Below are 27860 nucleotides of genomic sequence, written 5' to 3'. Positions count from 1 at the left end.
AGTTGTAGATATCTGCAATGTTCATTCCGGATAGTCACACAGCCATTAAATGTTAAAACGGCTTGCCATACTTTTGATAATAAAGGTTGCAAAGGGGGGGGGGGGATTCCTGGTCCATCCGCGTCACATATAAGGGGGCGGGGCTTGGGGAGGAGGCGGGGCTTGGTGAGCCTCCCACGTGACTCACGGACCCGCAGAGAAGCTGCTGACTGCAGACTTCACATCTCTGACTGCAGACTTCACATCTCTGACTGCAGACTCCACATCTCTGCTGTCACTGATGGACTCACACGGACCGACGATGCAGTTCCATCTGGGAGGTAGGAAACAAGATCCGATTACACTTTACACATGTTTACTTTGCTTCTGTTCTTCTGCTCTTTAATAAGTGACTGGAGAGAGTTGACCAGTGGGGTTTTCAATCAATGCAATTATTTGTAAACTTGTGTATGATTTCTGCAAGTAATATTATGATTCATGCAGACCAGTAATACATCATAGACCCTTATTACTAAATGCTGCATTATATTGTTTCACTATGACATCATTTGTCCTTAATATGGTTCAAAGACTGTGTGACAGTGACTCATATTTGAAGGTGATCCCATTAGCCCTTGTTTTCCAACCTCACTGATGCAGTTGTCCGTTGTTCGTCTCTGCCTCCACCTCCGGATGATGCTGAGGACCTGCTGCTGTTGACATGCGCTCTGACAGGCTTTGACACTGAGCGCTCACTCGCTGCAGTAGTGATCTCAGTTTTTTTGGATATTTATGTGTTTGTGGAAGTGCTTTTATGAGAGAGTGAGGGACATTCCCTCCTCGTCACGGATTCAAAGTCTTTGAAATGGTACAGTATCTGGCTGAAGCTTTTCCACCTCGTTTCACAACAGTCCACTACGATGAGTCATCCCAATACTCCCTCGCTGTGTCACATTAAATAAGATCCAGAGCCCAGTTTAGTTTGCTGTTAATCAGCACAGTCCACATTAAAACACAGGTGAATGTGAAACGCACCGGTCAACTCCAGGGTTTCTGATTCACTGTGCAGGAGTCCTAGGGACACTTTAATCAAAGTTTTAAAGGCAGGGTCAGTGATTTCTGGATGATGTCAAGTATGTCGATATTTGAAAGAAAACCCAGCTCCCCTCTGCCTTCATGCTTGTGAGCATGAACTCTCCTCCTGTCGAAGATTGGCTGGAGCAATACTTATTATGGTTTATTGGGCAGGCTGCCAGACTTTTTTATTTTTTCGTGCATGCATCATCTAGAGGTCGACTGTTGGATTATCTATGGCAGTGATTCTTAACCATAGGGCCGCGGCCCACACTTGGGCCGCGAGCGCCATCTAGTGGGCCGCCAAAAAAAATTCAGTTTTGTACGTGTGGGCCGCGAGGGCCGCGGGACTGCATAGCAACTCCCAACCAAATGAGGAGAAGAAGACACTCAGCTAGCTGTACGTGTAATAGTAAGAGAAATGGCGTGTATTTACAGAGAAAATCCTTCATTTTGCACAGAGTAGGTTTAGATCCGCCAGGATCAGGGATCAATTAATGGGTCTGCGCCCAGAGCGAGCGAGCGCGGCATGATCATTTATCCCGGCGCGTCCCCGCGGCCGGGGAGGTCGGCTGAGGCTGCCGCTTGGGCGGTGGGCTCCGTCGTTACTGCTGAAGGATGGTAGATGTAGATGCGTGGGCTGTCGTGTCTGCTGGACTGGACTGTTCGGGCTTTCGAAAAAGCATCGGAAAGTAACTGCTGCAGCGCGACCAGAGAGCTGCGGTGCGGGCTGTGCCCGTCGCAGCTGATCAGGCTCGGATGAACCCGACACACTGAGTCCTGACAACTTATTAATGTAAATAAATTAAAGTAAAATCAAACTAAGTTTTGTCCTCGCTGTATTTTTAAATATGCAACCCGGAATGGACAAATTCATCCTGTTCAGTCTTCCCACTGGGACAAAACCAGTGTCTCATACGTTCAGAGACCATGGCGTTCAAAGTGCGAAAGTGAAACGCCACTGAAACAAAACACAAAGTTTTTCATCAAAGATATCCACTCAAGTCTGAACTGAAGTCACAGAAAAATAAACTGACCATCTTAAAACATCCTGCCCATGTTTGGGTCCAGATACAGCTGTGAAGCAGCTTTCTCCACAGTGAACATAATTAAAACTAAATATCGTTTCAGGCTCATCAATGAGCACCTCCACATGCATATGAGAACCTGACACCATCCAGCCCAGATTTAAAGTCCTGACAGAAGAAATTAGAGCTCAGTTCTCTCACTGAACGACAGAAAGTGGGGGCATAAGATTATAAGAGGGGAAGAAAGAAAAACTGCAAAACTGTTAAATTGTTAAGATGTGTTTATATTAATTTAGTATAAAAATGTGTTGAGACAATTAACAAAGAAAAGGGGAAATTCAAACTGCTGGTAGAGAAATAAAATAAGATAGCATTTGAAAAATAAAATAAAATCGACTTTATTTTTAAGAGAAAAAAATATGTTTAATTCAAGTTAAACATGTTAATTGGCAAGTATGTACTTTTTTTAATATAACAGTCAGATGCAGATGTTGATACAACTATGAGGCTACTTGAATATACACACACACACATACACACACACACACACACACACATATATACATATATATATATATATACATATATATATGTATATATGTATATATATATATATATATATATATATATATATATATATATATATATATATATATATATATATATATATATATATATATATATATATTATGATGTTCTGGACCTTCGCTTGAGTGAATTTTCTCTAAATGGACCTCTTAAAGTTTTAGTTGAATACCCCTGCTATACAGTGTTTATATTTAATGGGCCCCGGGCCACTCTGTACTGGAAAAATTGGGCCCCAAGGTCAGAAAGGTTAAGAACCCCTGATCTATGGAACTTATAAACAAAAGGCCCATAATTGTCCAACTGTTTAATAAGTATACTCTAAAATGTTGACTATTTGTATTCAAACAAATTAAAAACAAAAGAAAATAATTATGGACAATCAATGAAACTTTGATAAAACACCCAGTCTAGGGGTCGCTTAAGACTTTTGAAGAGTTCTGTAATCTTCATCTAACTTGCCTCTGTCTTCTATGAGAATACTTTCAATACAGTCCTAGGGCCCGATTTACTAAGATCCTAAATAAAGAGTACTAAATTGCGTGTGCTCTGAAAAAGTTTGCGCGTGCTGTTGTTGTGTGTTTTGCGGGTGATCAACTAAGATTGCGTGCGCAATTGATAACAGGTGCAAACAGCAGTATTTAAATGAGGTGTTGCGCGTCTTACAGTTTGCGGCGCAGACTTTGCGCCATGGAGTCTGGATGGAAAGCAGGATATAGTCGCAAGCGCAAAATGAAATTTGACGAGTTGGAGTTAGAGATATTAGTGGAAGAGGCGAATTGTTGTGCCGTATTCAGCACCCCTGCCTTGAAAAGCACCCTCTCGTATATTCAATGATAAGTAGACCAAGAAAAAAAACAACACACTGATACTTCAATATATTTATATATACACACTCTATACAAGGCTGACGACCCCAATCTTTTTACAAATTACAGACCCATATCAATTTTACCTTGTTTCTCAAAAATTTTAGAAAAACTGGTCTATAAAAGAATTTTGCAGCATCTGGAACTGAATAAAATATTATACACGCATCAGTACGGTTTCAGAAAAAATCATTCTTCCTACATGGCACTGCTCCAGCTGGTAAATAAAATCATATCGGCACAAGATCTCAATGAATATGCATTAGGTATTTTTCTGGACCTGTCGAAAGCATTTGACACTGTAAATCATCATATTCTACTGTCAAAGTTAGATAGATATGGTTTTAAAGGCCATGTTCTTAGCTGGTTAGGTGATTATCTCAAAAATAGACACACTGACACTTCAATATATTTATATATACACACTCACACAAACACATACTTAGGAGTTTATATTATATATATTTACAAATATTATGGAAGACAACACAGTAAGCAGGCTATTAATTAATGACATCAATAACCATTTACCCGATTTTTGTTATCTGTGACTGTGATTGTGGGAAAGTATGACTATTGTGGAATCCATGAGCGCATTTAAACATGAATCATTAACACAAAACTGGACGCTATGTGACACAGAATGAGAATATCATTTTTGTGAGACGAGGGGGTGCTTTTCACGGCAGGGGTGCTGAATACGGCACAACACCAGGGTATGACTGCAGAACAAGTATAGGCGCACAATAAGAAACACTTTTTTCTCCATGAAAACACGTGATTTATTTATTATCACAAATAAAAAAATGAATGTGCCTCCTGTGGCAACCTTTTGCTGAATAATACTCTATTTAACATTCAAATAAAATATTTCTGCTTTTGCATGTGGAGATTAGCACCTTCCTTTCGAACGTATTAAATACAGACGCAATCACAATCCCCGCAATAACTTTCAGGCTTGGTAAATCTCTTTCTGGCGGGTACGCCCCATATTGATTATTCATCAGGGCAAAAGTACTAAATGAATTGCGTGTGCTATTTTGCGCATTTGAGAGACGCAGTCCTCTTTGCACGCTGTTAGTAGATCAGCTGGCACTTTGGTTTGCGGGTGCTGTCAAGTTTGCACACGTTTTTACACACGCAAACCTTTAGTAAATCAGGCCCCTAGTGTCTAACTATCAATACCGTTAATTAATTTATAATCAGCAAATTACTCCACTGATCAGCAGAGACAGAAGTAAGTCATCGTCGTAAACTGTTTGTGGCGGGGATCAAAACAGCAACTGCAACAATATCATTTCCACAATAACATTTCCTCTTTAATCCTATAAAGTTTCCAGAATACAGACACAACAAGATAATGGTTCGCTGGGATGTCTTTGCAATTAATTGATCCTGATTTGGCTGATTTGATTTGTCAGCATGTGATAACCTGCGTGTCCCTTCTGCCCTCGTCTCTGCTGCTAACGACGTTAACCTGCGACTGTGTTTCCCAGTTCAGCTGCAGATCCTGCTGGCCGTGGGTCTGGCCGTGTTCTGCTACTGCATCGTCCTCGGCTGCATCCTCTGCTGTCGCAGGCGGAAGAGCGTCTCGTCAGAGGACAAGGAGGCGGCGTTTTCCTCGCCTTGTCCCGTCTCAAGGGCGACCGCCACATTGATCCATCCTCCGTCCACGCAGCCTGTCAGACAGCAGTACGAGGAGCTGGACGGGGACGTGCTGGAGTTTCCCTCCTCTAAAACTGAAGATGACCTGTCTGCTCTGCCCGGTGAGCCCGGTGAGCCCTGCCCGACCGGGTCAGCCGACCCCATGAGGTCCCCGAGGTCCTTCTTCCCCATGCGGCGGCTCAGCTCCCCCGCCGCCCCCGCCTCCCCCGGGAAAGCTCCGAGTCACGGCCGAGCCTCTCTGCCCTCCCTCACCAAACCGAGCATTGCGTCCAAATCCCGCCATGCGATGGTTCGACGCTGCACTGTAAGTGGTGACGGCTTTGCTTACGACGAGAGCAGCCGCCTGACGGCCAGAGCCGCCGGAGCCCCCGGAGCCGCCGGAGCCGCTGTCCGGCAGGGGGAGGCTCAGCTGTCGCAGTACGGCTCCGGCTCTCTGTCGTCCTCCTCCCCCAAGTCGGCTCCTCTGCTGCACTTCTCCCTGCTGTTCTCCGCGGCCTGCGGCTCCCTGGTGGTCAAGGTCCTGGGGATCCTGCTGGACAGCCGGAGGCGCAGCGGGATCTTCGTCCAGGTCAGCCTCCCGCCGCTGTTCCCCAGGCCCCAGGACGCGGCCCCGCGGCGGCGCGGCTTCAGCCTGGACCCGCGCAGCCACAGCTTCGTGCTGCAGGTGGGCTCTGCGGAGCAGCTCCGGAGCTGCACGCTGAAGCTGGCCGTCTGCAGCAGGGACTTCTCCGGCCTGAGAGAGACGGCCCTGGGGGCCGTGGAGCTCCCCTGTGAGCAGATGGACTGGGAACCGGACGTCATGACTACCCACACCCGGGAGCTGAACCCGGCTAAAAGAAAGATAAAGAAGGTACAAAGTGATCTAAGCAGTTGTTTGTCGTATTATCTACATTCCAACTTTCTTTTCAGGGGAGAATCAGAAAAGGGGCACATTTGAGTTAATAAAGTTAATTTTGTCCAGGAATTTACAATTGAATTCTCTAATTATTTTTGTCCAACAAGAAATATTTAGGTTTTTTAATTACCTGACATGTTTTGGCGATTCCTTTCGCCTTCATCAGAGCCACAAGATGGTGTGTGTACAACATAACGTACTTGTAAATACAACGTCAACACACCCGTCAAACCACACACAACAATGCACCAGATACTGGTTCATCCTAAGGACAAAATCCACCCAGAAAACATGCAACACCATTTATGAAATGCCATGCCACTCATGCAATAGAGGGAATGTGCACGTCACAGATGCAACTTCATTGCAGGTTTCGCCCACTGAGTGGCAGAAAGACTGAGTGTCAGAAAGACTGAGTGTCAGAAAGACTGAGTGTCAGAAAGACTGAGTGTCAGCGTAAACTTTCAGTTTGAGCAACTGGAAAACATCTAAAATGGGAAAGAGCTGTTGTGCGATCGACTGTACTCATAGATTTAGCAAGAAATCTGAGTTATTGTTTTACAGACTGCCGAAAAATAATCTTAAGAGAGACAAATGGATCGCTGCAATTCTCAGAAACAACTGGATTCCAGGCACTGAAACGTGGATTTGTGGTTCCCATTTTGTATCAGGTAATGTTGGATTTTTGGGTAGCTACAATATATGGTCAAATCATACAGTTCGGTGTCATCACTTTAATTTCTACAACAAATCCTGCCTTGAAGTAGGACCAAGCGTCAAGACTTTTGTAAGCCTTCAAGCTTTGCTTCGTGTATTTCCCCGGCGTAGAAAATGAAGTTCATATAAATATCAGGAAACTGGATTTGTGGCCAAATATTAATGTCGATGGACCACTGGTTCTTGGGGTAACTGTACCAAATATTAATGTCCATGGACCACTGGTTCTTGGTAACTCTACCAAATATTAATGTCCATGGACCACTGGTTCTTGGTAACTGTACCAAATATTAATGTCCATGGACCACTGGTTCTTGGTAACTGTACCAAATATTAATGTCCATGGACCACTGGTTCTTGGGGTAACTGTACCAAATATTAATGTCCATGGACCACTGGTTCTTGGGGTAACTGTACCAAATATTAATGTCCATGGACCACTGGTTCTTGGGGTAACTGTACGGGTCACTGTCAAGTACAACTGCCTTTAATTTAAGCCGATAATCAGCTGTTATCCCGTCTTCTCCACTAGTTGCAGCTGTTTTTGCCACTCAGTGTGAGTAAGGGGGCTGGTCCAGTGGGGAAGTGACGTCAATGCAGACCCTCTATAACAAATACATCAGGGAGATGGGGAGGAACTTCATTACAAGGAAGAAAGAACATAAAAAGGAAGGTGAGAATGAGACAACAACAAGACAAACAACAGGAACACTACAAGTCAGCCATCAGGGATCACTGCAGAAGGGGAACCAGGCCAGAGGCCTCGGCACCCAAACACCAGCTGGATCAGGGAGGCCATAGAGACCAGGAAGCCGGGCCTGAGGACCATCAGCAGGGACGAGGGAGAACTACCTGTTCTCTCCCACCTGGAGCATCCTGGAGGAGCAGCAGGGGGCGGGACTCACCTGTCAATCTAACAGCTGAGTCCCGCCTCCCTATAACTTCAGCTGATAAATGACGGGTCACACACACCATCTTGTGACTCTGATGAAGGCTAAAGGAATCGCCGAAACATGTCAGCAATTACAAAACCTAAAAATGTCTTGTCGACAAAAAGAATTAGCAAATTAAAGAGCAGATTTGAGGTTCATATTTGCTAAAGAGAGCACATGATCCCTCTCCAAAATAGCCTGAAAAGCCCTACTTACATGATGATACTTCACTTTTAACTGTATTTACATGCTGCAGCGGGTGCAAAGAACACATGGTTAAAGGTTGAGTGTTGGTCTAGCGACCTCTAGTGGCGGCTGCTGCAGCTGCAGCCCACTGAAGAACCACTGAAGTGATGTGTGTGTCCTGTCTGGGGCCACTGCGATAACAGCATCGTGGTAGAAGTTAAGGGCGGAAATTGCTTTTTCTAAGCTTATAAAAGTGTGTCGATATTATATTCTCACTACTGCACATAATTTGCACAAAGTGTATGTGGAGAAAACGTATATCTGTGTGTGAAATACAGAAACTACAGCATAGCTCAGGCATACGCCGTCCCTTTAGGGTCTCACGTGGGGTTTAAACTACTCATAACCTGCGTAACTGGGCTCTTTAGTGGCGCCTGTAGCTGAACAGTGAAATATTTATAGTTTTTCTTCCCTTAATAGACAAAGTAGTTAAATCTGTAAACCATGTTCAGAGGAAAGAACCTTTGCAGGTATAAGACAGAAATGCTACAGCAGCATTATGCATGACCATTACACTCAGCTGGAGATAGGAGCGCTTTGTTTTCCCTAAGTACACATCCAAGTAAACTAAGTACTCATCTTTCCCTAACATGCAATTTGTGCGCATTATACATATTTGAAATTGTGAGCATGCAGATAAAGTTTATTTGCCATTAGTACATTTGTGTTAGTGCCTAGGAATTCTTGTGCAGAGGAAACTCAGAGTACAAACATTAAAAACTAAAACAACAATAAAAATGATAAAATAACAATAAATATCAGACTTTTTACACTTTACCTAAGGATATTGCACGTTTCCCGATTGATTGAACAGAGGTAGATTGGACAAGAGGACTGATGGTACTTTCCGTGTGATGATACGTCCGTTCTGCTTTGTCTAAAGCTGTTTGTAGAGTGTTAATGTTTGAGGAGGTTGTGTGTGTCTTTAATCATGCTATGGGCCGACTTTGTGCAGCGTTGTGTGTAAATGAACTTCCCATAGAGGGAAGTTTTGTTGTTATGATCCTCTCTGCAGTCTTGATCGCCCTCTGAAGAGCCTTCCTCTCCGCCTGGGTGGTGTTTCCGTATCACACAGTGATTCCAGTTGTGAGGATGCTCTCCACCAAACCTGTGTATGCTTCGATGCATCGTCCAACGTGTATGCAAAGCTCACGTAGTCTTTGTTGAATTGGTCTCAGAGAATGTGTTATATGATTTAGTTGAAACATCTTTGCCATGTCTCGCCTGCTCGGTTGGTTTAAAGGAGCTTGAGGCAAGAATAAGAAATTAGACTCATTAGCGCCACGACGACCGTCGGGGGTTCCTGCAGCAACAGCGAAGCCGGCACGGGAGCGCGTGTGTAATCTCATATGATTTTCACATCAAGCTCTAAATCAGACTTACAATGTTATCTTACCTGGTCAGTAGGAAATGAGCCATGTCAGCATCTGTTTTCAGTCCCAATTCCAGTTGAAGCTGCCTCCATGACTCAAACACGTATCCAATGTTTACCCGTGCGCCGCCGAGAACAGGCATGCAGCGTCATGTGACGTCACATCCGCAGGACAGCGCGGGAAATTCGGCCCAAAATGCAGCACATTTTCAGCACACAGCCTGTTCAAGGCAACGGAGAGATACACTAGAGGGCTCATTCTTTTTGGTTTGGAACGCTTCATCTGACATTATTACTAGAAAACTTATCTGAATTTTTTTCATAAATCCAGCCTCAATCCTGCCTCATGCTCCTTTAATGATGAGTAAAAGTGTGGATTCAAAGGTATAAATACCATTTATCATGTTTTGTCCCTGAAGGACTCTAACGTCCCCAGTTTTCCAGTGCTGCTAGTCACGCTGGCTTCGTTATCAGTGAGTGGAGAGCAAACCGCCACAGTGCAGCAAACAGAGACTCTGCTGCAGCGCTGCCACAAAATAACAGACTTCTGCATCGACGTTTCAGTGACTTTTCGTCACGAGACTTGGTATTTTGGAGACGCCCCCCCCCCCCCCCCCTCATGTCCCTACATGGTCCATCGTTCCAACCCTCACATCATCACCTTCCCCGTTATCAACAGCAGCAGCTGCCCCGCCGGGAGTAAATTTAGATGTGGAGCTGCAGGGAAAACATACAGCTGATTAGCAACCTGAAGCATCGAGAGAGAGTTTGATTTATCATGCGAGGGCACCGGGCTGCCGGCTTTCACTGTTGGCATCGTCAGAGTTTGGGACGACACCAGAGGTTTTTGTAATCAGTGTAATGGACCCGGAGGAGAGTTGGTGACTGTTCGTCAGCATCACATCACTTGTTTGGACATTTTGTTGGAGCGGATGGCAACACGCGGCATATCTTGACAACTTAAGTGGCACTCAAAGGAGGAGGATCAGTATTCTGTTTACGGGGCAGCGGTTCTCGATGAGGACAGGAGACGGAATGAGAGGAATAAGCAGTGATTTAGGCCACGTTTACACATCGCCGGGTATTTACAAAAACGGATATTTCCCCCTCTACGTTTTGAAAAATATCCTCGTTTACACGAACCTGCATAAATATCTGTTAAGGTGCTATGAGCAGCCAAACCTGCAGGGGGCAGTGTAACGAGAAGATAAAGTCATGCTAGCCAATCAGAATCCTGGAAAAAAACGTCAACAAATGACACGAGTGAAGCCTGAATAATATGGTTCTGCGTTAAATCGACGGCGTAGCCTACGTATGGTGCGCGTCGCCGCGTACACTACGCCGTAGCTCTGCGTTGGTGTAACGCGGAACCATAAATCAGCCTTGACTGCAGTTACTTCCAAGATGAACGAGAGTCTTTCGTTTGGAGTGACAGAGAAGTGGATTTACTTACTTAAGTGTGACTTTAGAATATAAAACAGGTAAAATACAAGAAAATATTGACGGTGGCCAAACTAATTGTAACCACCGGTGTCACTCATGACGCTGGTGACGTTTCTGTCTCATAATGTGACGTTCTGAAGCCTAAATGTCCGTTTCTCTCCGTTTACAAGCAAACGTGAAAACTGAGGTGACGTGAAAATCTCCACTTTGGCCGGAGTTTTCAGAAATGATCGTTTTTGGAGACTTTGAGCTTCGTTTTTGTGTAAACGAACGGCCAAAACGCATGAAAACGCCACCGTTTTTGCTACGTGGAAACGGGGCCTTAGATTTGAAGCCTGTTTTCTTGACTTGCAGGATGTTCAAAAAGCAAAGTTTGATTTAAGTTTATGTAATTAGTGTTTTGATCAGTTAACTGAATACAAACACGCACATACAGCATCATGGGATCCCTCTGCAGTTCAACTTCTTAAATGTTTGTTTGTTTTTGGACTGTACTCCACTGATGTAGAAAGTGATTGGGAGTTAATGCTCAGCCAGCCAGTCAGACATGCAATGCAACAAAAAAATAAGAATGCATTTCCGTCTGCAGTTTGTTCCTAGGTCTGCGTGCTTCGGATGACTCATGTCTCCGAGGTTAATTTGAAATATCAAGAATGGACAGAGCTACCAAATAACAACAGATAGCCGGAGAATTACGTAACAATTTATTGTAATTAAAAACATATGTGCCTGAGGAAGAAACATATATAAAATTGTCATCTTTTTAATGCAGAAATGTTTTAAATAGAGGCAGACAAGGGTTTCACTCTATATTCAGATGGCAGGAACTGCCTGAAGCGAATGATAACCCAGTATCTGCAATTCAAATTTCAGACGAAGTTGTTGGCTGCAATAAATAAGGTTTGGTATTTTATTTTGATGCACGTCCTGAGCTGTTAACACTAACACTCAGTTTCTTAAGCAGGAGCTTTCCCCAAAGCCGGCCTGCAGGTCTCTGAACTGAGGAGCTGGTCACCGAGTTGGTGAACTGAGATTCTCGTTGAAGAAAATCGCCTTCACGATCTAATTTCCATCTATGGCACGTTGCTGGCGGGCGAACATTTGGCTGGCTCAGTGAAAGTGACTCTCTGGGTGCCAGATCATTTCAGTTAACAGCAGCTGACAGGAAATGAGATGGAAATTACCAGGCGGTGAACGCATCAGCTTTTGCTTTTATTCAAAGTCATTTTAAGAACAAAACCATTAAGGCTTCTACATTGATTCTGATCACTTTTGTGTCAGTCATTTTATTAAAATACAGTTTGAATATCTTCACAAGAACCTGACTCTTGAACCTAGTTGCTCTTTTTATCTTGTTTTTCCACCTTTTCCATTTCATTCATCGTCTCCCAAAGACTGAATATCTGTCCCTTATTACCTAGCTCATTACATTGCTAATATATTACTACACCTGTGTGTTTCCTGCAGCAGAGTGTGAGTTCGCAGGAGACTTCTGGCCGCAGGAAAAGCTCAGTCAGCGTGCCGCTGGCTTTGGGACAGCTCCTCATCCTGCTGCAGCATCAGGCACCAGCCCAGCGAATCAAGGTGATGGTCCGGAAGGCCGAGAATCTGGCCAAGCTCACGCGGATCCCGGGAGCTCCAGGTGAGGATCATATTTACTGATCAGGTACACCCTCATTTAGTCATTCTTTTTTTTTTTTTTTTTTTTTTTTTTTTACCTTGTCTGCACACATATTAATGATTGATACCATGCCGGTAAAAACCAAAGGCATACATGTGCATTATTACTATATTTAATATAAATACATATATATATATACACATACGTACGCATACACATGTAAACCCAGTGAATTTTTTTTTTTAATTTTTTTTGGGGGGGGGGCCCCCCCGGGTGACATCCGCTGCCAATCCAGGAAGCAGGAACACCCGGAGGCACGTCAAGCACTGGAAATCTGCAACAAAAACCACAAACAAAACACAAAACCGACATGGAGCCGACCAAAACACGAGCAGCAATCCACCCAAATCTGGAGATCTGATCACAGTCTGAGCTAAGCTAGGCTAGGCTAGGCTAAGCTACCGCTAACTAACCCCAAAAACTACAGAGCAAGCATGCAGGTGAACAAGCCAGTGTGTATGTCTATGTGTGTGTGTGTGTGTAAGTCCTATCAAAACTCCACCTGAAGTGTATCTATAGTGGGGGAGGGGGGGGAGCAACCCCGCCACCCACGAGACCAGAGGCCGACGAGGAAGAACCCAGAACCCAGGCCACCGGCAACCCCACAGATACCCCTTTTACACCAAGCTGGTTCCAGGGCTGGTGCTAGTGCTGGAGCTAGAGCCGGTTCGCGGTTGGTTCTTAAGTAAGAACCGTTTGCTTCTACACAGCTGGTGTTGGCCTGGAGCTGGCCAGAGAGCCACGTCATCACGTCACCACACCCCCTCGTTTTCATCCCTACCCTGATCAGGAAGCTGAGAGCCAAAAGCTGTTTTAATTTCAGCTGTAGCGCTGTTAATATGGCACTTTATTAAGTTTTAATATTTTTTCAGGTAAAGTAACCTTTAAGATCCCCAACCTGGGCTCAGTTTATCCAAATAACGGCTGTTAAGAAATTTGACCCGATGTTTTCGGAGATGATGAATTTCTGGCTGACTGCCGGCTCCGGAGCTGATTTATGGTTCCGCGTTAAATCGACGCAGAGCCTACGGCGTAGGGTACGGCTTACGGCGCCCGTCGCCGCGTAACCTACGCCGTAGGCTCTGCGTCGATCGTCACACCATATGAGGAAGCTGAGAGCCAAAAGCTGTTTTAATTTCAGCTGTAGCGCTGTTAATATGGCACTTTATTTAGTTTTAATATTTTTTTCAGGTAAAGTAACCTTTAAGATCCCCAACCTGGGCTCAGTTTATCCAAATAACGCCTGTTAAGAAATTTGAGCCGGCAGCTTCTCTCCTTTCCTCTCCTCAGGAGCTCCTCTCCTCCTCCGTAACATACGCCGTAGGCTCTGCGTTGGTGTAACGTGGAACCAGAACCGCGGGCTGGGAGGCGTCCCCGCGGGCCAGGATTTTTTATTAAATAAATGGATGGAGCTGCCGCTGCATCGGCGGGCTCCGCAGCCTCGCGTCCAAGCGTCCCAGGGCTGGAACGCTTCCCCGCGGGCTGGGACGCGAGGCTGCGCCGCTGCATCGGCGGCACGGAGCCCGCAGACGTTACTGTTGGTGGATTGTACCGTAGACCACTGCTGCTTCTGTTTTACATCCATTATTAAATAAATCGATGTAATAATAAAAGAGTCTGCTAACTTAACCGCCGTCTTCCACGCTCCGTTGTTTAAAAACGGCGCGCTTCCGTGTTTATTCTGCTTTGGTTGTTCAGTAACACCGTCCCAGCCCCGCCCCCAGCCCCCGACGTAAAGCGGTTCTTTGAGCTGGCCCAGCAGCTCAAAGGGGCTGGCGTAGCACCCGTTTTGAGAGTCAGGAGCCGGAGCTTAGGCTGTGTAAAACCAAAGAACTGGTGCTAAGTCTGGCTCTAGCCCAGAACCAGCCCTGGAACCAGCTTGGTGTAAAAGGGGTAAGAGAAGAACCTGGAACCCAGGCCACCAGCAACCCCACAGAGGAGAAGAACCTGGAACCCAGGCCACCAGCAACCCCACAGAGGAGAACCTGGAACCCAGGCCACCAGCAACCCCACAGAGGAGAACCTGGAACCCAGGCCACCAGCAACCCCACAGAGGAGAAGAACCTGGAACCCAGACCACCAGCAACCCCACAGAGGAGAAGAACCTGGAACCCAGGCCACCAGCAACCCCACAGAGGAGAAGAACCTGGAACCCAGGCCACCAGCAACCCCACAGAGGAGAAGAACCTGGAACCCAGGCCACCAGCAACCCCACAGAGGAGAACCTGGAACCCAGGCCACCAGCAACCCCACAGAGGAGAACCTGGAACCCAGGCCACCAGCAACCCCACAGAGGAGAATAACCTGGAACCCAGACCACCAGCAACCCCACAGAGGAAAACCTGGAACCCAGGCCACCAGCAACCCCACAGAGGAGAAGAACCTGGAACCCAGGCCACCAGCAACCCCACAGAGGAGAAGAACCTGGAACCCAGGCCACCAGCAACCCCACAGAGGAGAAGAACCTGGAACCCAGGCCACCAGCAACCCCACAGAGGAGAACCTGGAACCCAGGCCACCAGCAACCCCACAGAGGAGAACCTGGAACCCAGACCACCAGCAACCCCACAGAGGAGAAGAACCTGGAACCCAGGCCACCAGCAACCCCACAGAGGAGAACCTGGAACCCAGACCACCAGCAACCCCACAGAGGAGAAGAACCTGGAACCCAGACCACCAGCAACCCCACAGAGGAGAAGAACCTGGAACCCAGGCCACCAGCAACCCCACAGAGGAGAAGAACCTGGAACCCAGGCCACCAGCAACCCCACAGAGGAGAAGAACCTGGAACCCAGGCCACCAGCAACCCCACAGAGGAGAAGAACCTGGAACCCAGGCCACCAGCAACCTCACAGAGGAGAAGAACCTGGAACCCAGGCCACCGGCAACCCCACAGAGGAGAACCTGGAACCCAGGCCACCAGCAACCCCACAGAGGAGAAGAACCTGGAACCCAGACCACCAGCAACCCCACAGAGGAGAAGAACCTGGAACCCAGGCCACCAGCAACCCCACAGAGGAGAAGAACCTGGAACCCAGGCCACCAGCAACCCCACAGAGGAGAACCTGGAACCCAGGCCACCAGCAACCCCACAGAGGAGAAGAACCTGGAACCCAGACCACCAGCAACCCCACAGAGGAGAAGAACCTGGAACCCAGGCCACCAGCAACCCCACAGAGGAGAAGAACCTGGAACCCAGGCCACCAGCAACCCCACAGAGGAGAACCTGGAACCCAGGCCACCAGCAACCCCACAGAGGAGAACCTGGAACCCAGGCCACCAGCAACCCCACAGAGGAGAAGAACCTGGAACCCAGACCACCAGCAACCCCACAGAGGAAAACCTGGAACCCAGGCCACCAGCAACCCCACAGAGGAGAAGAACCTGGAACCCAGACCACCAGCAACCCCACAGAGGAGAAGAACCTGGAACCCAGGCCACCAGCAACCCCACAGAGGAGAAGAACCTGGAACCCAGGCCACCAGCAACCCCACAGAGGAGAAGAACCTGGAACCCAGGCCACCAGCAACCCCACAGAGGAGAAGAACCTGGAACCCAGGCCACCAGCAACCCCACAGAGGAGAATAACCTGGAACCCAGGCCACCAGCAACCCCACAGAGAAGAACCTGGAACCCAGACCACCAGCAACCCCACAGAGGAGAAGAACCTGGAACCCAGGCCACCAGCAACCCCACAGAGGAGAAGAACCTGGAACCCAGGCCACCAGCAACCCCACAGAGGAGAAGAACCTGGAACCCAGGCCACCAGCAACCCCACAGAGAAGAACCTGGAACCCAGGCCACCAGCAACCCCACAGAGGAGAAGAACCTGGAACTCAGGCCACCAGCAACCCCACAGAGGAGAACCTGGAACCCAGACCACCAGCAACCCCACAGAGGAGAAGAACCTGGAACCCAGACCACCAGCAACCCCACAGAGGAGAAGAACCTGGAACCCAGGCCACCAGCAACCCCACAGAGGAGAAGAACCTGGAACCCAGGCCACCAGCAACCCCACAGAGGAGAAGAAGAGATAGTCATTCAAATACTGATAAATTATGATAAACTGACGACCTCATTCAGACACACTCCTTTAGAGGCAGATGATGCAAACATGGAGAATATTATTTGATATTTTGGTCCATCCATCATCCATCCATCCATCCATCCATCATCCATCCACCCATCCATCATCCATCCATCCATCCATCCATCCATCATCCATCCATCCATCATCCATCCATCCATACATCATCCATCCATCCATCATCCATCCATCCATCATCCATCCATCCATCCATCCATCCATCATCCATCCATCCATCCATCCATCCATCATCCATCCATCCATCCATCATCCATCCATCCATCCATCCATCCATCCATCATCCATCCATCCATCATCCATCCATCCATCCATCCATCATCCATCCATCACCCATCCATCCATCCATCATCCATCCATCCATCCATCCATCATCCATCCATCCATCATCCATCCATCCATCCATCATCCATCCATCCATCCATCCATCCATCATCCATCCATCACCCATCCATCCATCCATCATCCATCCATCCATCCATCCATCATCCATCCATCATCCATCCATCCATCCATCATCCATCCATCACCCATCCATCCATCCATCATCCATCCATCCATCCATCATCCATCCATCATCCATCATCCATCCATCCATCCATCCATCCATCCATCCATCATCCATCCATCATCCATCCATCCATCCATCCATCCATCATCCATCCATCCATCCATCCATCACCCATCCATCCATCCATCCATCATCCATCCATCCATCCATCATCCATCCATCCATCCATCATCCATCCATCCATCCATCCATCATCCATCCATCATCCATCCATCCATCATCCATCCATCCATCCATCCATCCATCCATCCATCCATCCATCATCCATCATCCATCCATCATCCATCCATCCATCATCCATCCATCATCCATCCATCATCCATCCATCCATCCATCATCCATCCATCCCTCCATCCATCAATCATCCATCCATCATCCATCCATCCATCATCCATCCATCATCCATCCATCATCCATCATCCATCATCCATCCATCCATCATCCATCATCCATCCATCATCCATCCATCCATCATCCATCCATCATCCATCCATCCATCATCCATCCATCCATCCATCCATCATCCATCATCCATCCATCATCCATCCATCCATCATCCATCCATCATCCATCCATCATCCATCCATCATCCATCCATCCATCCATCATCCATCCATCCCTCCATCCATCAATCATCCATCCATCATCCATCCATCCATCATCCATCCATCATCCATCCATCATCCATCATCCATCATCCATCATCCATCATCCATCATCCATCATCCATCCATCCATCATCCATCATCCATCCATCATCCATCCATCATCCATCCATCATCCATCCATCCATCATCCATCCACCTTTGGATTTTTCGCTGCTTCGGCCATGATACCAGCTCCGCGTTTAGCTCACCACCAGTTCTCCTGAGCTCTACGCTCCACGCCCCGCCCATTTTCGTCTCGACTGCGAATGGGGAAGGAGGGGGAAGTGACGTATGGCGTAAAGCAGTCAAAGCCGTAAAAATGTGTAGTTTTTAGTGTGGCAGGGTTCCTACCATGCTCCTCCAAGTTACATAGTGCCAGTGAAGACGATACAGACCCCTCAGACCAGGACAGAGGTTCATTAAACCTGTTGGAAGTTGATGTACCATCACAATGATGATGATGAAATATTAGATTAAGGTGGAAAAGTTACATAGTGCTGCTTTAAGTCCAGGGTGAAGACGAAAGCAACATTATTTTTTTAATTTTAACCCCCCCCCCCCACCGAAAGTCGACATATCATGGACGTTTTACAGGCAACAGTCCAGAAATGGTACATAAAACACACTGCATGATCCCTGGGTGCTCTAATGACTTTGACAAAAAGCAGGCGAGCATCGTTTCATTCCTGCTCATTTACAACGGGGGAGATGATGATCTTGTCAATATACTTACATTAAACGCTGCAATGCTAATAAACACATTGCATTTTCCTCTGCCACCCCCGTGTTACAGTCAGAGAGACAGATCCTTGCTTGGCTTGTAATGTAATTACACGAGGAGCTGATGAGGCTCATTTCCCGTCCTGTCTGAGCCGTATCGAGAGACGAGCTGCAGCAAAGCAACACTCTCATGATCAAATCGCTCATTCTTGTTTTTCTCGTGAGATATAAGATAAAACCACTCCTTAAATGCCTGGAAAGACTTGATATTTGGGGAAGCAAAAGCGATCTTATGTGATGGTGACGGAATAAACTCCTCTTTAGGAAGCAGTAAATCTTTTTTAACATTGTATATTTTCAAGAAATAGCTGAGGCTGCATCTTTAGCCCTCTATTTTTGTCCAATAGATCACTATGTTGTCATCAACCTGCGACAAGATGGCAAAGTAATTTCCTCCAAGGAGACCAAAGTGACCAGTCGTCCGAACCCCGTCTGGAACGCTCCGTTCCTGTTCGACCTCCCGCCCGGCGACGTCACGCAGCTCCCGCTAGCTCTCGAGTTCATCGTCATGCAGGTAGGAAGTTTCAAAACGGTCCTGAGTTCAGGTTCTGTGCAGCGTCTGGGTCCGTGGACTTCACGGAATCCGTATTTTGTTTTGAAATTACAAAATAAAAATAGAGAAATAATCCTAAATAATCCATTCCCCATCTTTTGTTTTGATAATAAAAAATGGAAAACGGAAAACGGATCATTAGTGTGTGGAAAACTCTTTTCTCTATTTCCTGTTCGTTTCCAAGGATACTGAAAACAAGGATTGGACAAATGGGGGGATTGCACATGCGCAGTAATAAATGAAGAAAGTTGTTTCTGGTTCTTTTGTTGATCAGATTGAAAATTAACAGTTTTAGATTTTTTTTATGTTGAAACAGAAAATAAATCAAATCTGAAACCATGGGAGTGGGTCCGTGTATCTTTTGGTCATTGGATTTTTCCGTCATGAGTGGGAATCAAAAAACAAAAAACGATTGGTTTATTTAATTTTCCTTTTAAAACAAAAAACAAATATTGAATACACTGCATTTTTTCTTTTTCTGTGTTAATATGATTTAACAAAGATTCAAAATACGCTTTTATTTTCGTTTTCTATTTCATATAAGAAAAATGAAATCCCTAGTCAACAGGGTCAGTGTATCTTTTGGTCATTGGATTTTTCCATCATGAGTTGGAATCAAAAAACAAAAAACGATTGGTTTATTTGATTTTTCTTTTAAAACAAAAAACAAATATTGAATTACACTGCATTTTTTCTTTTTTTGTGTTAATATGATTTAACAAAGATTCAAAATACGCTTTTATTTTCGTTCTCTATTTCATATAAGAAAAATGAAATCACTAGTCAACAGGAACGAAAAAACGAACCAAAAACAACCGTTTATTCATATTCGTGCACCGGAAGTTACAGATGGAGGACAATAATTTTGATGTTTTATTTGATTAATTAAACTGCATTATTTTTCTGTTTCATATTTGTTTTGATCTTTTGTCTGCATTCTAATCACATATTTGTATGACACAGGCTAATCCAGATGCGTATGTCTCCTGACATTTCAGTGCACTAATTGTGGATTACACCTGCGTTTTTCCTTCCCTCCTCTTTCCTGTCAGTGTGCAGTTGAGGCAGTTATGCCGTCTTTCATTGATTAGAAAAAAAAAAATCAGTGTTACAACTTTTCTTTTCACTACTATTAGACATGACATGTCCTTTTGACGAGGATCCAATTGATGCAGGTGGAGCATTAATCCACAGAGAATTTAATATAGTCTTACGTTGAGAGCTGATCATTAGACCACGCATAGGCCTAGATGTATTATCATATTTAGTAAAAATCTACTTTAAATTATGTAATTGATTACAATCACTTCTTGTGAGTAAATACTTTTGTTTTGACTTTTAAACGTCTGTAGGCTCTGCTAATTCTCTCTCTCTCTCTCTCTCTCTCTCTCTCTCTCTCTCTCTCTCTCTCTCTCTCTCTCTCTCTCTCTCTCTCTCTCTCTCTCTCTCTCTCTCTCTCTCTCTCTCTCTCTCTCTCTCTCTCTCTCTCTCTCTCTCTCTCTCTCTCTCAGACTTCCTTAACTCAGACGTCGTTGTGCATTTATAAAATTATTCATAGCCTAATATAGCCTATTATATTATCTTATAAGCTATTAGGGCCTGTATATTTCGTTGTCTGTGTTGTTTTTATCTGTGCTTTTTTTTAAATCTGTTTTTGAAGTGCCTTGCAAACTTAGAAAAGTTCTATGACAATAGAGTTTATTATTTTCATTTTATCACCATCTTGTCATTTTGTGGGTAAAAAAGCCTAAGTTAATTTTATTTTACCTTTTGGTCTAATAGATGTATTATTATTGTTGTTGCTGTTCTTTATTTTGTATGGATAGATATTTATCTCGGCGTTTTTCCTGTGTGTGTTTCTTGTTTCAAGTGGTAATTGATGCGCGCTGCGTTACCGTTTACTATTTAGGCCACTCAGTGTCAGACCTGAGCCAGAATTTATGAATGAAGATTGAATGACACAATGAGTGACGTGTTTTTCCACCTACATGAACTGTCTGACAGTTAACCTGATGAAGGTCACAGCCTACCCAAACGTTTTAACAATTATAGCCTGACCTTCGGCATAATGGACTGTCGGCATATTGTAGCCTATTCTAGTTTTTTTTTAAATTATTTTTCCGTGCTTTTCACGACCCTTCTCCCGGTAGAAACATGGAGGCTGCAGTGGAAATCATGAATGACCGTCTTGACATTGTTGTAGCTGCAAATGCATGTAGTTCAAATCCATCAGAAGAGTGAACTTTCACATGATATTGAGATGCTAACATGTAGCAGCCTGTGGTAAAGAACATTTTTCTATCTTTTAACAAGCTCTAGAACTGACGTCAGCCCATTATCCCCACAACAAATGACCACAGTCCCGTTGCTGCTTTGACCTGGTGTTTACTGTTGCTATGACAACTGTAGCTACATCTGGGGGCGTAATGTCAGTAAATACGAGTAAAATACATGCCTCGCGTATAGTGTGAATGCACCGCAGAAAACACAGGGGGGGGGGGGGGTGTAGTAGCCTAGAGTGGCTGGCTCGAGTGGGACGGGGTGGTACAGAACAACTTCCCCTGGAGAGAATTGTCACAGGAATGCCTGTCAAATATCCAGAACTAAGTTCACTCGGTTGTAAATGCCAGCTTCCGGTGCACGAATATGAATAAACGGTTGTTTTTGGTTCGTTTTTTCGTTCCTGTTGACTAGTGATTTCATTTTTCTTATATGAAATAGAAAACGAAAATAAAAGCGTATTTTGAAACTTTGTTAAATCATATTAACACAAATAAAGAAAAAATGCAGTGTAATTCAATATTTGTTTTTTGTTTTAAAAAGAAAATCAAATAAACCAATCGTTTTTTGTTTTTTGATTCCCACTCATGATGGAAAAATCCAATGACCAAAAGATACACTGACCCAACAGGAAGGAAAAAACGAACCAAAAACAACCGTTTATTCATATTCGTGCACCGGAAGCTGGCATTTACAACCGAATGAACTTAGTTCTGGATATTTAACAGGCATTCCTGTGACAATTCTCTCCAGGGGAAGTTTGATTTTAATATTTTATTGGTCGGGTTTACGTGACTCGGAAATGGCTCTGTATGCTGCAGTTCGGGTAACCATGGCAACCATAGCGGCGCTGAAACAACAGATTAAGGATTATTTTTTAAAGATTGATTAAGGATTTGTTCCACAGCGGTTTGACGCACAATGACATTTCCTGCACGTTGCAGCAGATGTGTCTCCTGCAATGCTCAGAAATGATCGTCAGAAGATTCTGTGCTCGGCATCATCTGAGGAAAAAAGGCTACGCAGAGCTGGAGAGCGCTTTGATTCATCATGGCCGAATGACCGGCTATCTGTCTTCACTGGGGGTGCATGCTGGAGAAGGTCGGGTTGGAAGAATTAATTTAGTCCCACGCGTGAGGAATCCACGTGATTATCATTATATGTATAAATTGCACTGCAGCACAAACTTTACCTGACGCCTGAATTCATGGCTGATGGAGCTCTCTCAGGTTCTTCCAACCCGACCTTCTCCAGCAAGCACCCCCATGTGAAGACAGATAGCCGGTATTGCGGCTTTCCTGTACTTTTAAGAGCCGCTTGAGAGTTTATTGTTAGGTCCTGTATATTTGCATGACGCGCTGCTGACAGAGAAGTAGGCTACGCTGAGTCCGACAGAAGTTTTATGGCGTTTAATGACAAAACTCTGCCACAAACGGCCTTCCGACATGCTTAATGGGTTTTAAACGTGTACACTGCAAACGTGATCGGGGTGATCAGTGTTCAGTACAAAGCTGTCAACAAAAATTAGGCTACGGCTCCCAACTGTCCTAACTGCATGCGAGCGTCCGACTGTCGCGCCGCAATGCGTGGCATCGGACCCGCTCTGAACGCGTTATCGGCCCCACGTTCTACCACGTTCTTTTGATTGACAGCTGAGACTCGCCTTTTAGAAGGCTGATTTATGGTTCCGCGTTACACCAACGCAGACCTTACAGCGTAGGGTACGCGGCGCGGTCACCGAACGGTGCGCGTCGCCGCATACCCTACGCTGTAGGCTACGCCGTCGATTTTACGCGGAACCATAAATCAGCCTTTATTCACCCGCCCGTGCGCTCCTGAAAGAAACTCCTAACATTAGCAGACTCCTAAAAGAGTAAAGGGACAAGTAAAAGATGGGTGATTACTTGTAATCTCCCTACGTTTGTACTTTCTAAACAGAAAACAAGCTTATTATTCGGTGGAATAAGTGGGGAAAAAACCGAACAATTAATAACGGCGTGTGATTACGCAATCAAACAGCGAACAGCTGGAGTGACCGGCGTGCGGTGCAAACATGTCAGCATGTCAGATCATTACTGGGATGTGGGGAAAAAGCAGAGGACACGATCAATCCGGCAGGATCCGGGACAAATTAAGCCCTAATAAGATTAAGATAAGATTCTTATTATATCTTATTATCTTATCAGAACCTTCCAGCCTGGCGATCTCCCTCCAGCAGCTGCCACTTTATTGAAGTTCTTGTATTGAAATGACTGTTTCCTACAGCGCTTTACACTTTTTTTTCAACTTTCAACCGGCTTTCAACGCGAGCGACGGGAAGAAAATAGAATCAGGGCGTGCGACAAAAGTCCAGCTCAAAACGACGCCGCGTCGCTCGCAACCAGTGTAGACAGTGCAATAAAAAATAAAGCAATGGAACTGTTTTTGACGCTGACTCTCGCTGGCGTCGCATGCAGTGTGTATATTTGCAATATACTGTGGACATCTGAATAAAAACCTCATAAATAGATTGAATCAAAGCGCTCTCCAGCTCTGCGTAGCCTTTTTCTCCTCAGATCATGCCGGGCACAGAATCTTCTGACGCTCATTTCTGAGCATTGCAGGAGACACATCTGCTGCAACGTGCAGGAAATGTCATTGTGCGTCAAACCGCTGTGGAACAAGTCCTTAATCAATCTTTAAAAAATAATCCTTAATCTGTTGTTTCAGCGCCGCTATGGTTGCCATGGTTACCCGAACTGCAGCATACAGAGCCATTTTACGTAAACCCGACCAATAAAATATTAAAATCAAACTTCCCCTGGAGAGAATTGTCACAGGAATGCCTGTTAAATATCCAGAACTAAGTTCACTCGGTTGTAAATGCCAGCTTCCGGTGCACGAATATGAATAAACGGTTGTTTTTGGTTCGTTTTTTCCTTCCTGTTGACTAGGGATTTCATTTTTCTTATATGAAATAGAAAACGAAAATAAAAGCGTATTTTTAATCTTTGTTAAATCATATTAACACAGAAAAAGAAAAAATGCAGCGTAATTCAATATTTGTTTTTTGTTTTAAAAGGAAAATCAAATAAACCAATCGTTTTTTGTTTTTTGATTCCCACTCATGATGGAAAAATCCAATGACCAAAAGATACACGGACCGGAGTGAAACATGAGTTTAATCTGTAATCTGTCTTCACTCCGTCATGAAACTGCAGTGATGTTGTGACAGTCCGTTCAGCTGCAGCGTCCAATCAATAATCAATAACATGTACTGAACTCTAACATACTGGAAACCAATAGGAAATAGAGAAAAGAGTTTTCCACTCGCTGTTTTGGTCAGTGTATCTTTTGGTCATTGGATTTTTCCATCATGAGTGGGAATCAAAAAACAAAAAACGATTGGTTTATTTGATTTTCCTTTTAAAACAAAAAACAAATATTGAATTACACTGCATTTTTTCTTTTTTTGTGTTAATATGATTTAACAAAGATTCAAAATACGCTTTTATTTTCGTTTACTATTTCATATAAGAAAAATGAAATCACTAGTCAACAGGAACGAAAAAACGAACCAAAAACAACCGTTTATTCATATTCGTGCACCGGAAGCTGGCATTTACAACCGAGTGAACTTAGTTCTGGATATTTGACAGGCATTCCTGTGACAATTCTCTCCAGGGGAAGTTGTTCTGTACCACCCCGTCCCACTCGAGCCAGCCACTCTAGGCTACTATTCCCCCCCCCCTGTGTTTTCTGCGGTGCATTCACACTATACGCGAGGCATGTATTTTACTCGTATTTACTGACATTACGCCCCCAGATGTAGCTACAGTTGTCATAGCAACAGTAAACACCAGGTCAAAGCAGCAACGGGACTGTGGTCATTTGTTGTGGGGATAATGGGCTGACGTCAGTTCTAGAGCTTGTTAAAAGATAGAAAAATGTTCTTTACCACAGGCTGCTGCATGTTAGCATCTCAATATCATGTGAAAGTTCACTCTTCTGATGGATTTGAACTACATGCATTTGCAGCTACAACAATGTCAAGACGGTCATTCATGATTTCCACTGCAGCCTCCATGTTTCTACCGGGAGAAGGGTCGTGAAAAGCACGGAAAAATAATAATAAAAAAAAACAAACTAGAATAGGCTACAATATGCCGACAGTCCATTATGCCGTCAATGAAGGTCGTGCTATAATTGTTACAACGTTTGGGTAGGCTGTGACCTTCATCAGGTTAACTGTCAGACAGTTCATGTAGGTGGAAAAACACGTCACTCATTGTGTCATTCAATCTTCATTCATAAATTCTGGCTCAGGTCTGACACTGAGTGGCCTAAATAGTAAACGGTCACGCAGCGCGCATCAATTACCACTTGAAACAAGAAACACACACAGGAAAAACGCTGAGATAAATATCTATCCATACAAAATAAAGAACAACAGCAACAACAATAATAATACATCTATTAGACCAAAAGGTAAAATAAAATTAACTTAGGCTTTTTTACCCACAAAATGACAAGATGGTGATAAAATGAAAATAATAAACTCTATTGTCATAGAACTTTTCTAAGTTTGCAAGGCACTTCAAAAACAGATTTTTTAAAAAGCACAGATAAAAACAACACAGACAACGAAATATACAGGCCCTAATAGCTTATAAGATAATATAATAGGCTATATTTGGCTATGAATAATTTTATAAATGCACAACGACGTCTGAGTTAAGGAAGTCTGAGAGAGAGAGAGAGAGAGAGAGAGAGAGAGAGAGAGAGAGAGAGAGAGAGAGAATTAGCAGAGCCTACAGACGTTTAAAAGTCCAAACAAAAGTATTTACTCACAAGAAGTGATTGTAATCAATTACATAATTTAAAGTAGATTTTTACTAAATATGATAATACATCTAGGCCTATGCGTGGTCTAATGATCAGCTCTCAACGTAAGACTATATTAAATTCTCTGTGGATTAATGCTCCACCTGCATCAATTGGATCCTCGTCAAAAGGACATGTCATGTTCGTAGCCTAATAGTAGTGAAAAGAAAAGTTGTAACACTGATTTTTTTTTCTAATCAATGAAAGACGGCATAACTGCCTCAACTGCACACTGACAGAAAAGAGGAGGGAAGGAAAAACGCAGGTGTAATCCCCAATTAGTGCACTGAAATGTCAGGAGACATACGCATCTGGATTAGCCTGTGTCATACACATATGTGATTAGAATGCAGACAAAAGATCAACACAAATATGAAACAGAAAAATAATGCAGTTTAATTAATCTAATAAAACATCAAAATTATTGTCCTCCATCTGTAACTTCCGGTGCACGAATATGAATAAACGGTTGTTTTTGGTTCGCTTTTTCGTTCCTGTTGACTAGTGATTTCATTTTTCTTATATGAAATAGAAAACGAAAATAAAAGCGTATTTTGAATCTTTGTTAAATCATATTAACACAAAAAAAGAAAAAATGCAGTGTAATTCAATATTTGTTTTTTGTTTTAAAAGGAAAATCAAATAAACCAATCGTTTTTTGTTTTTTGATTCCCACTCATGATGGAAAAATCCAATGACCAAAAGATACACTGACCTGTTTTAATTCCCAATTTCGATTTTCAAACACATCAATGAAATCGGATAACGGATAACGGATAACGATCCGTTTTCCGTTTTTTATTATCAAAACAAAAGATGGGAAACTGATTATTTCGGATTATTTCTTTATTTTTATTTTGTCATTTCAAAACAAAAAACCGATGGCCGCGAAGTCCACGGACCCGTCTGCATCTTTCTGTACTATAATACCACTGTTTTACTGCAGGGCCGTCTCTACACGAAGAGCAGTATTCTGGGCCGCGTGCTGATTGGCCGAGAGGCATCAGAGGCCGGAGAGGGACACTGGAGGGAAATGTGCACTCCGGGGCAAACGGAAACCACCCGTTGGCACACCGTCCAGTCAGATGCCCTTTAGGATTGATTGATTAGAGTCCAGAGGGTCCGAGTGTATCTACGGGCTCGAGGGAGAGAAGCTCGGACCGTTGGATCGGCCGGCGTCTGGATGCCCGCGTCGCCTTTGTGATTATTTCCACTGTGACTCCTCAAAACCGCAGTATGTGCAACCGTATTATTCTGGATGTGCTCCATTATGCATGCTGATGCTGTAACACACAACACTGACACGCTGGCGAGAGGCTACAAATGATCCATTTTGTCTGGAAACATGAAGGATTTATTAAGTATTAACAGTATTTTATCCTTCAGCCTGTGCTTTGCTTTTGTGACCCTGGACTCTAAAAGCCTCTCAGCCCTCAGATCTCTTGGATTAAGTATACGACTGTATCTGTAGTACTTTCACGGGGTGTGCGTGTCTGTGGAGCCGTCGTTTTATCGTGTGCATTAGGAGAAAAGGTTTTGTTCTCTTTTCATTGACTGGAATTTACAATAAAAATG

The 27860-nt window shown here is 44.4% G+C and overlaps 1 protein-coding gene across 1 annotated transcript; it reads left to right on the top strand.

The window, feature by feature from the left end:
• The first annotated feature begins 227 nt into the window (after positions 1 to 227).
• Positions 228 to 27860, top strand: LOC133421896 (synaptotagmin-4-like). The gene is made up of 5 exons (XM_061711695.1): positions 228 to 320; positions 5032 to 6050; positions 12273 to 12447; positions 18937 to 19103; positions 27232 to 27860. Exons 1-5 carry the CDS (start codon positions 281 to 283, stop codon positions 27379 to 27381), a joined length of 1551 nt encoding a protein of 516 aa, XP_061567679.1. The 5' UTR covers positions 228 to 280; the 3' UTR covers positions 27382 to 27860.

This window comes from Cololabis saira, chromosome 2 (genome assembly GCF_033807715.1).
Source record: "Cololabis saira isolate AMF1-May2022 chromosome 2, fColSai1.1, whole genome shotgun sequence".
Classification (NCBI taxonomy): domain Eukaryota; kingdom Metazoa; phylum Chordata; class Actinopteri; order Beloniformes; family Belonidae; genus Cololabis; species Cololabis saira.
This window is presented reverse-complemented; position numbering and strand designations above follow the sequence as displayed.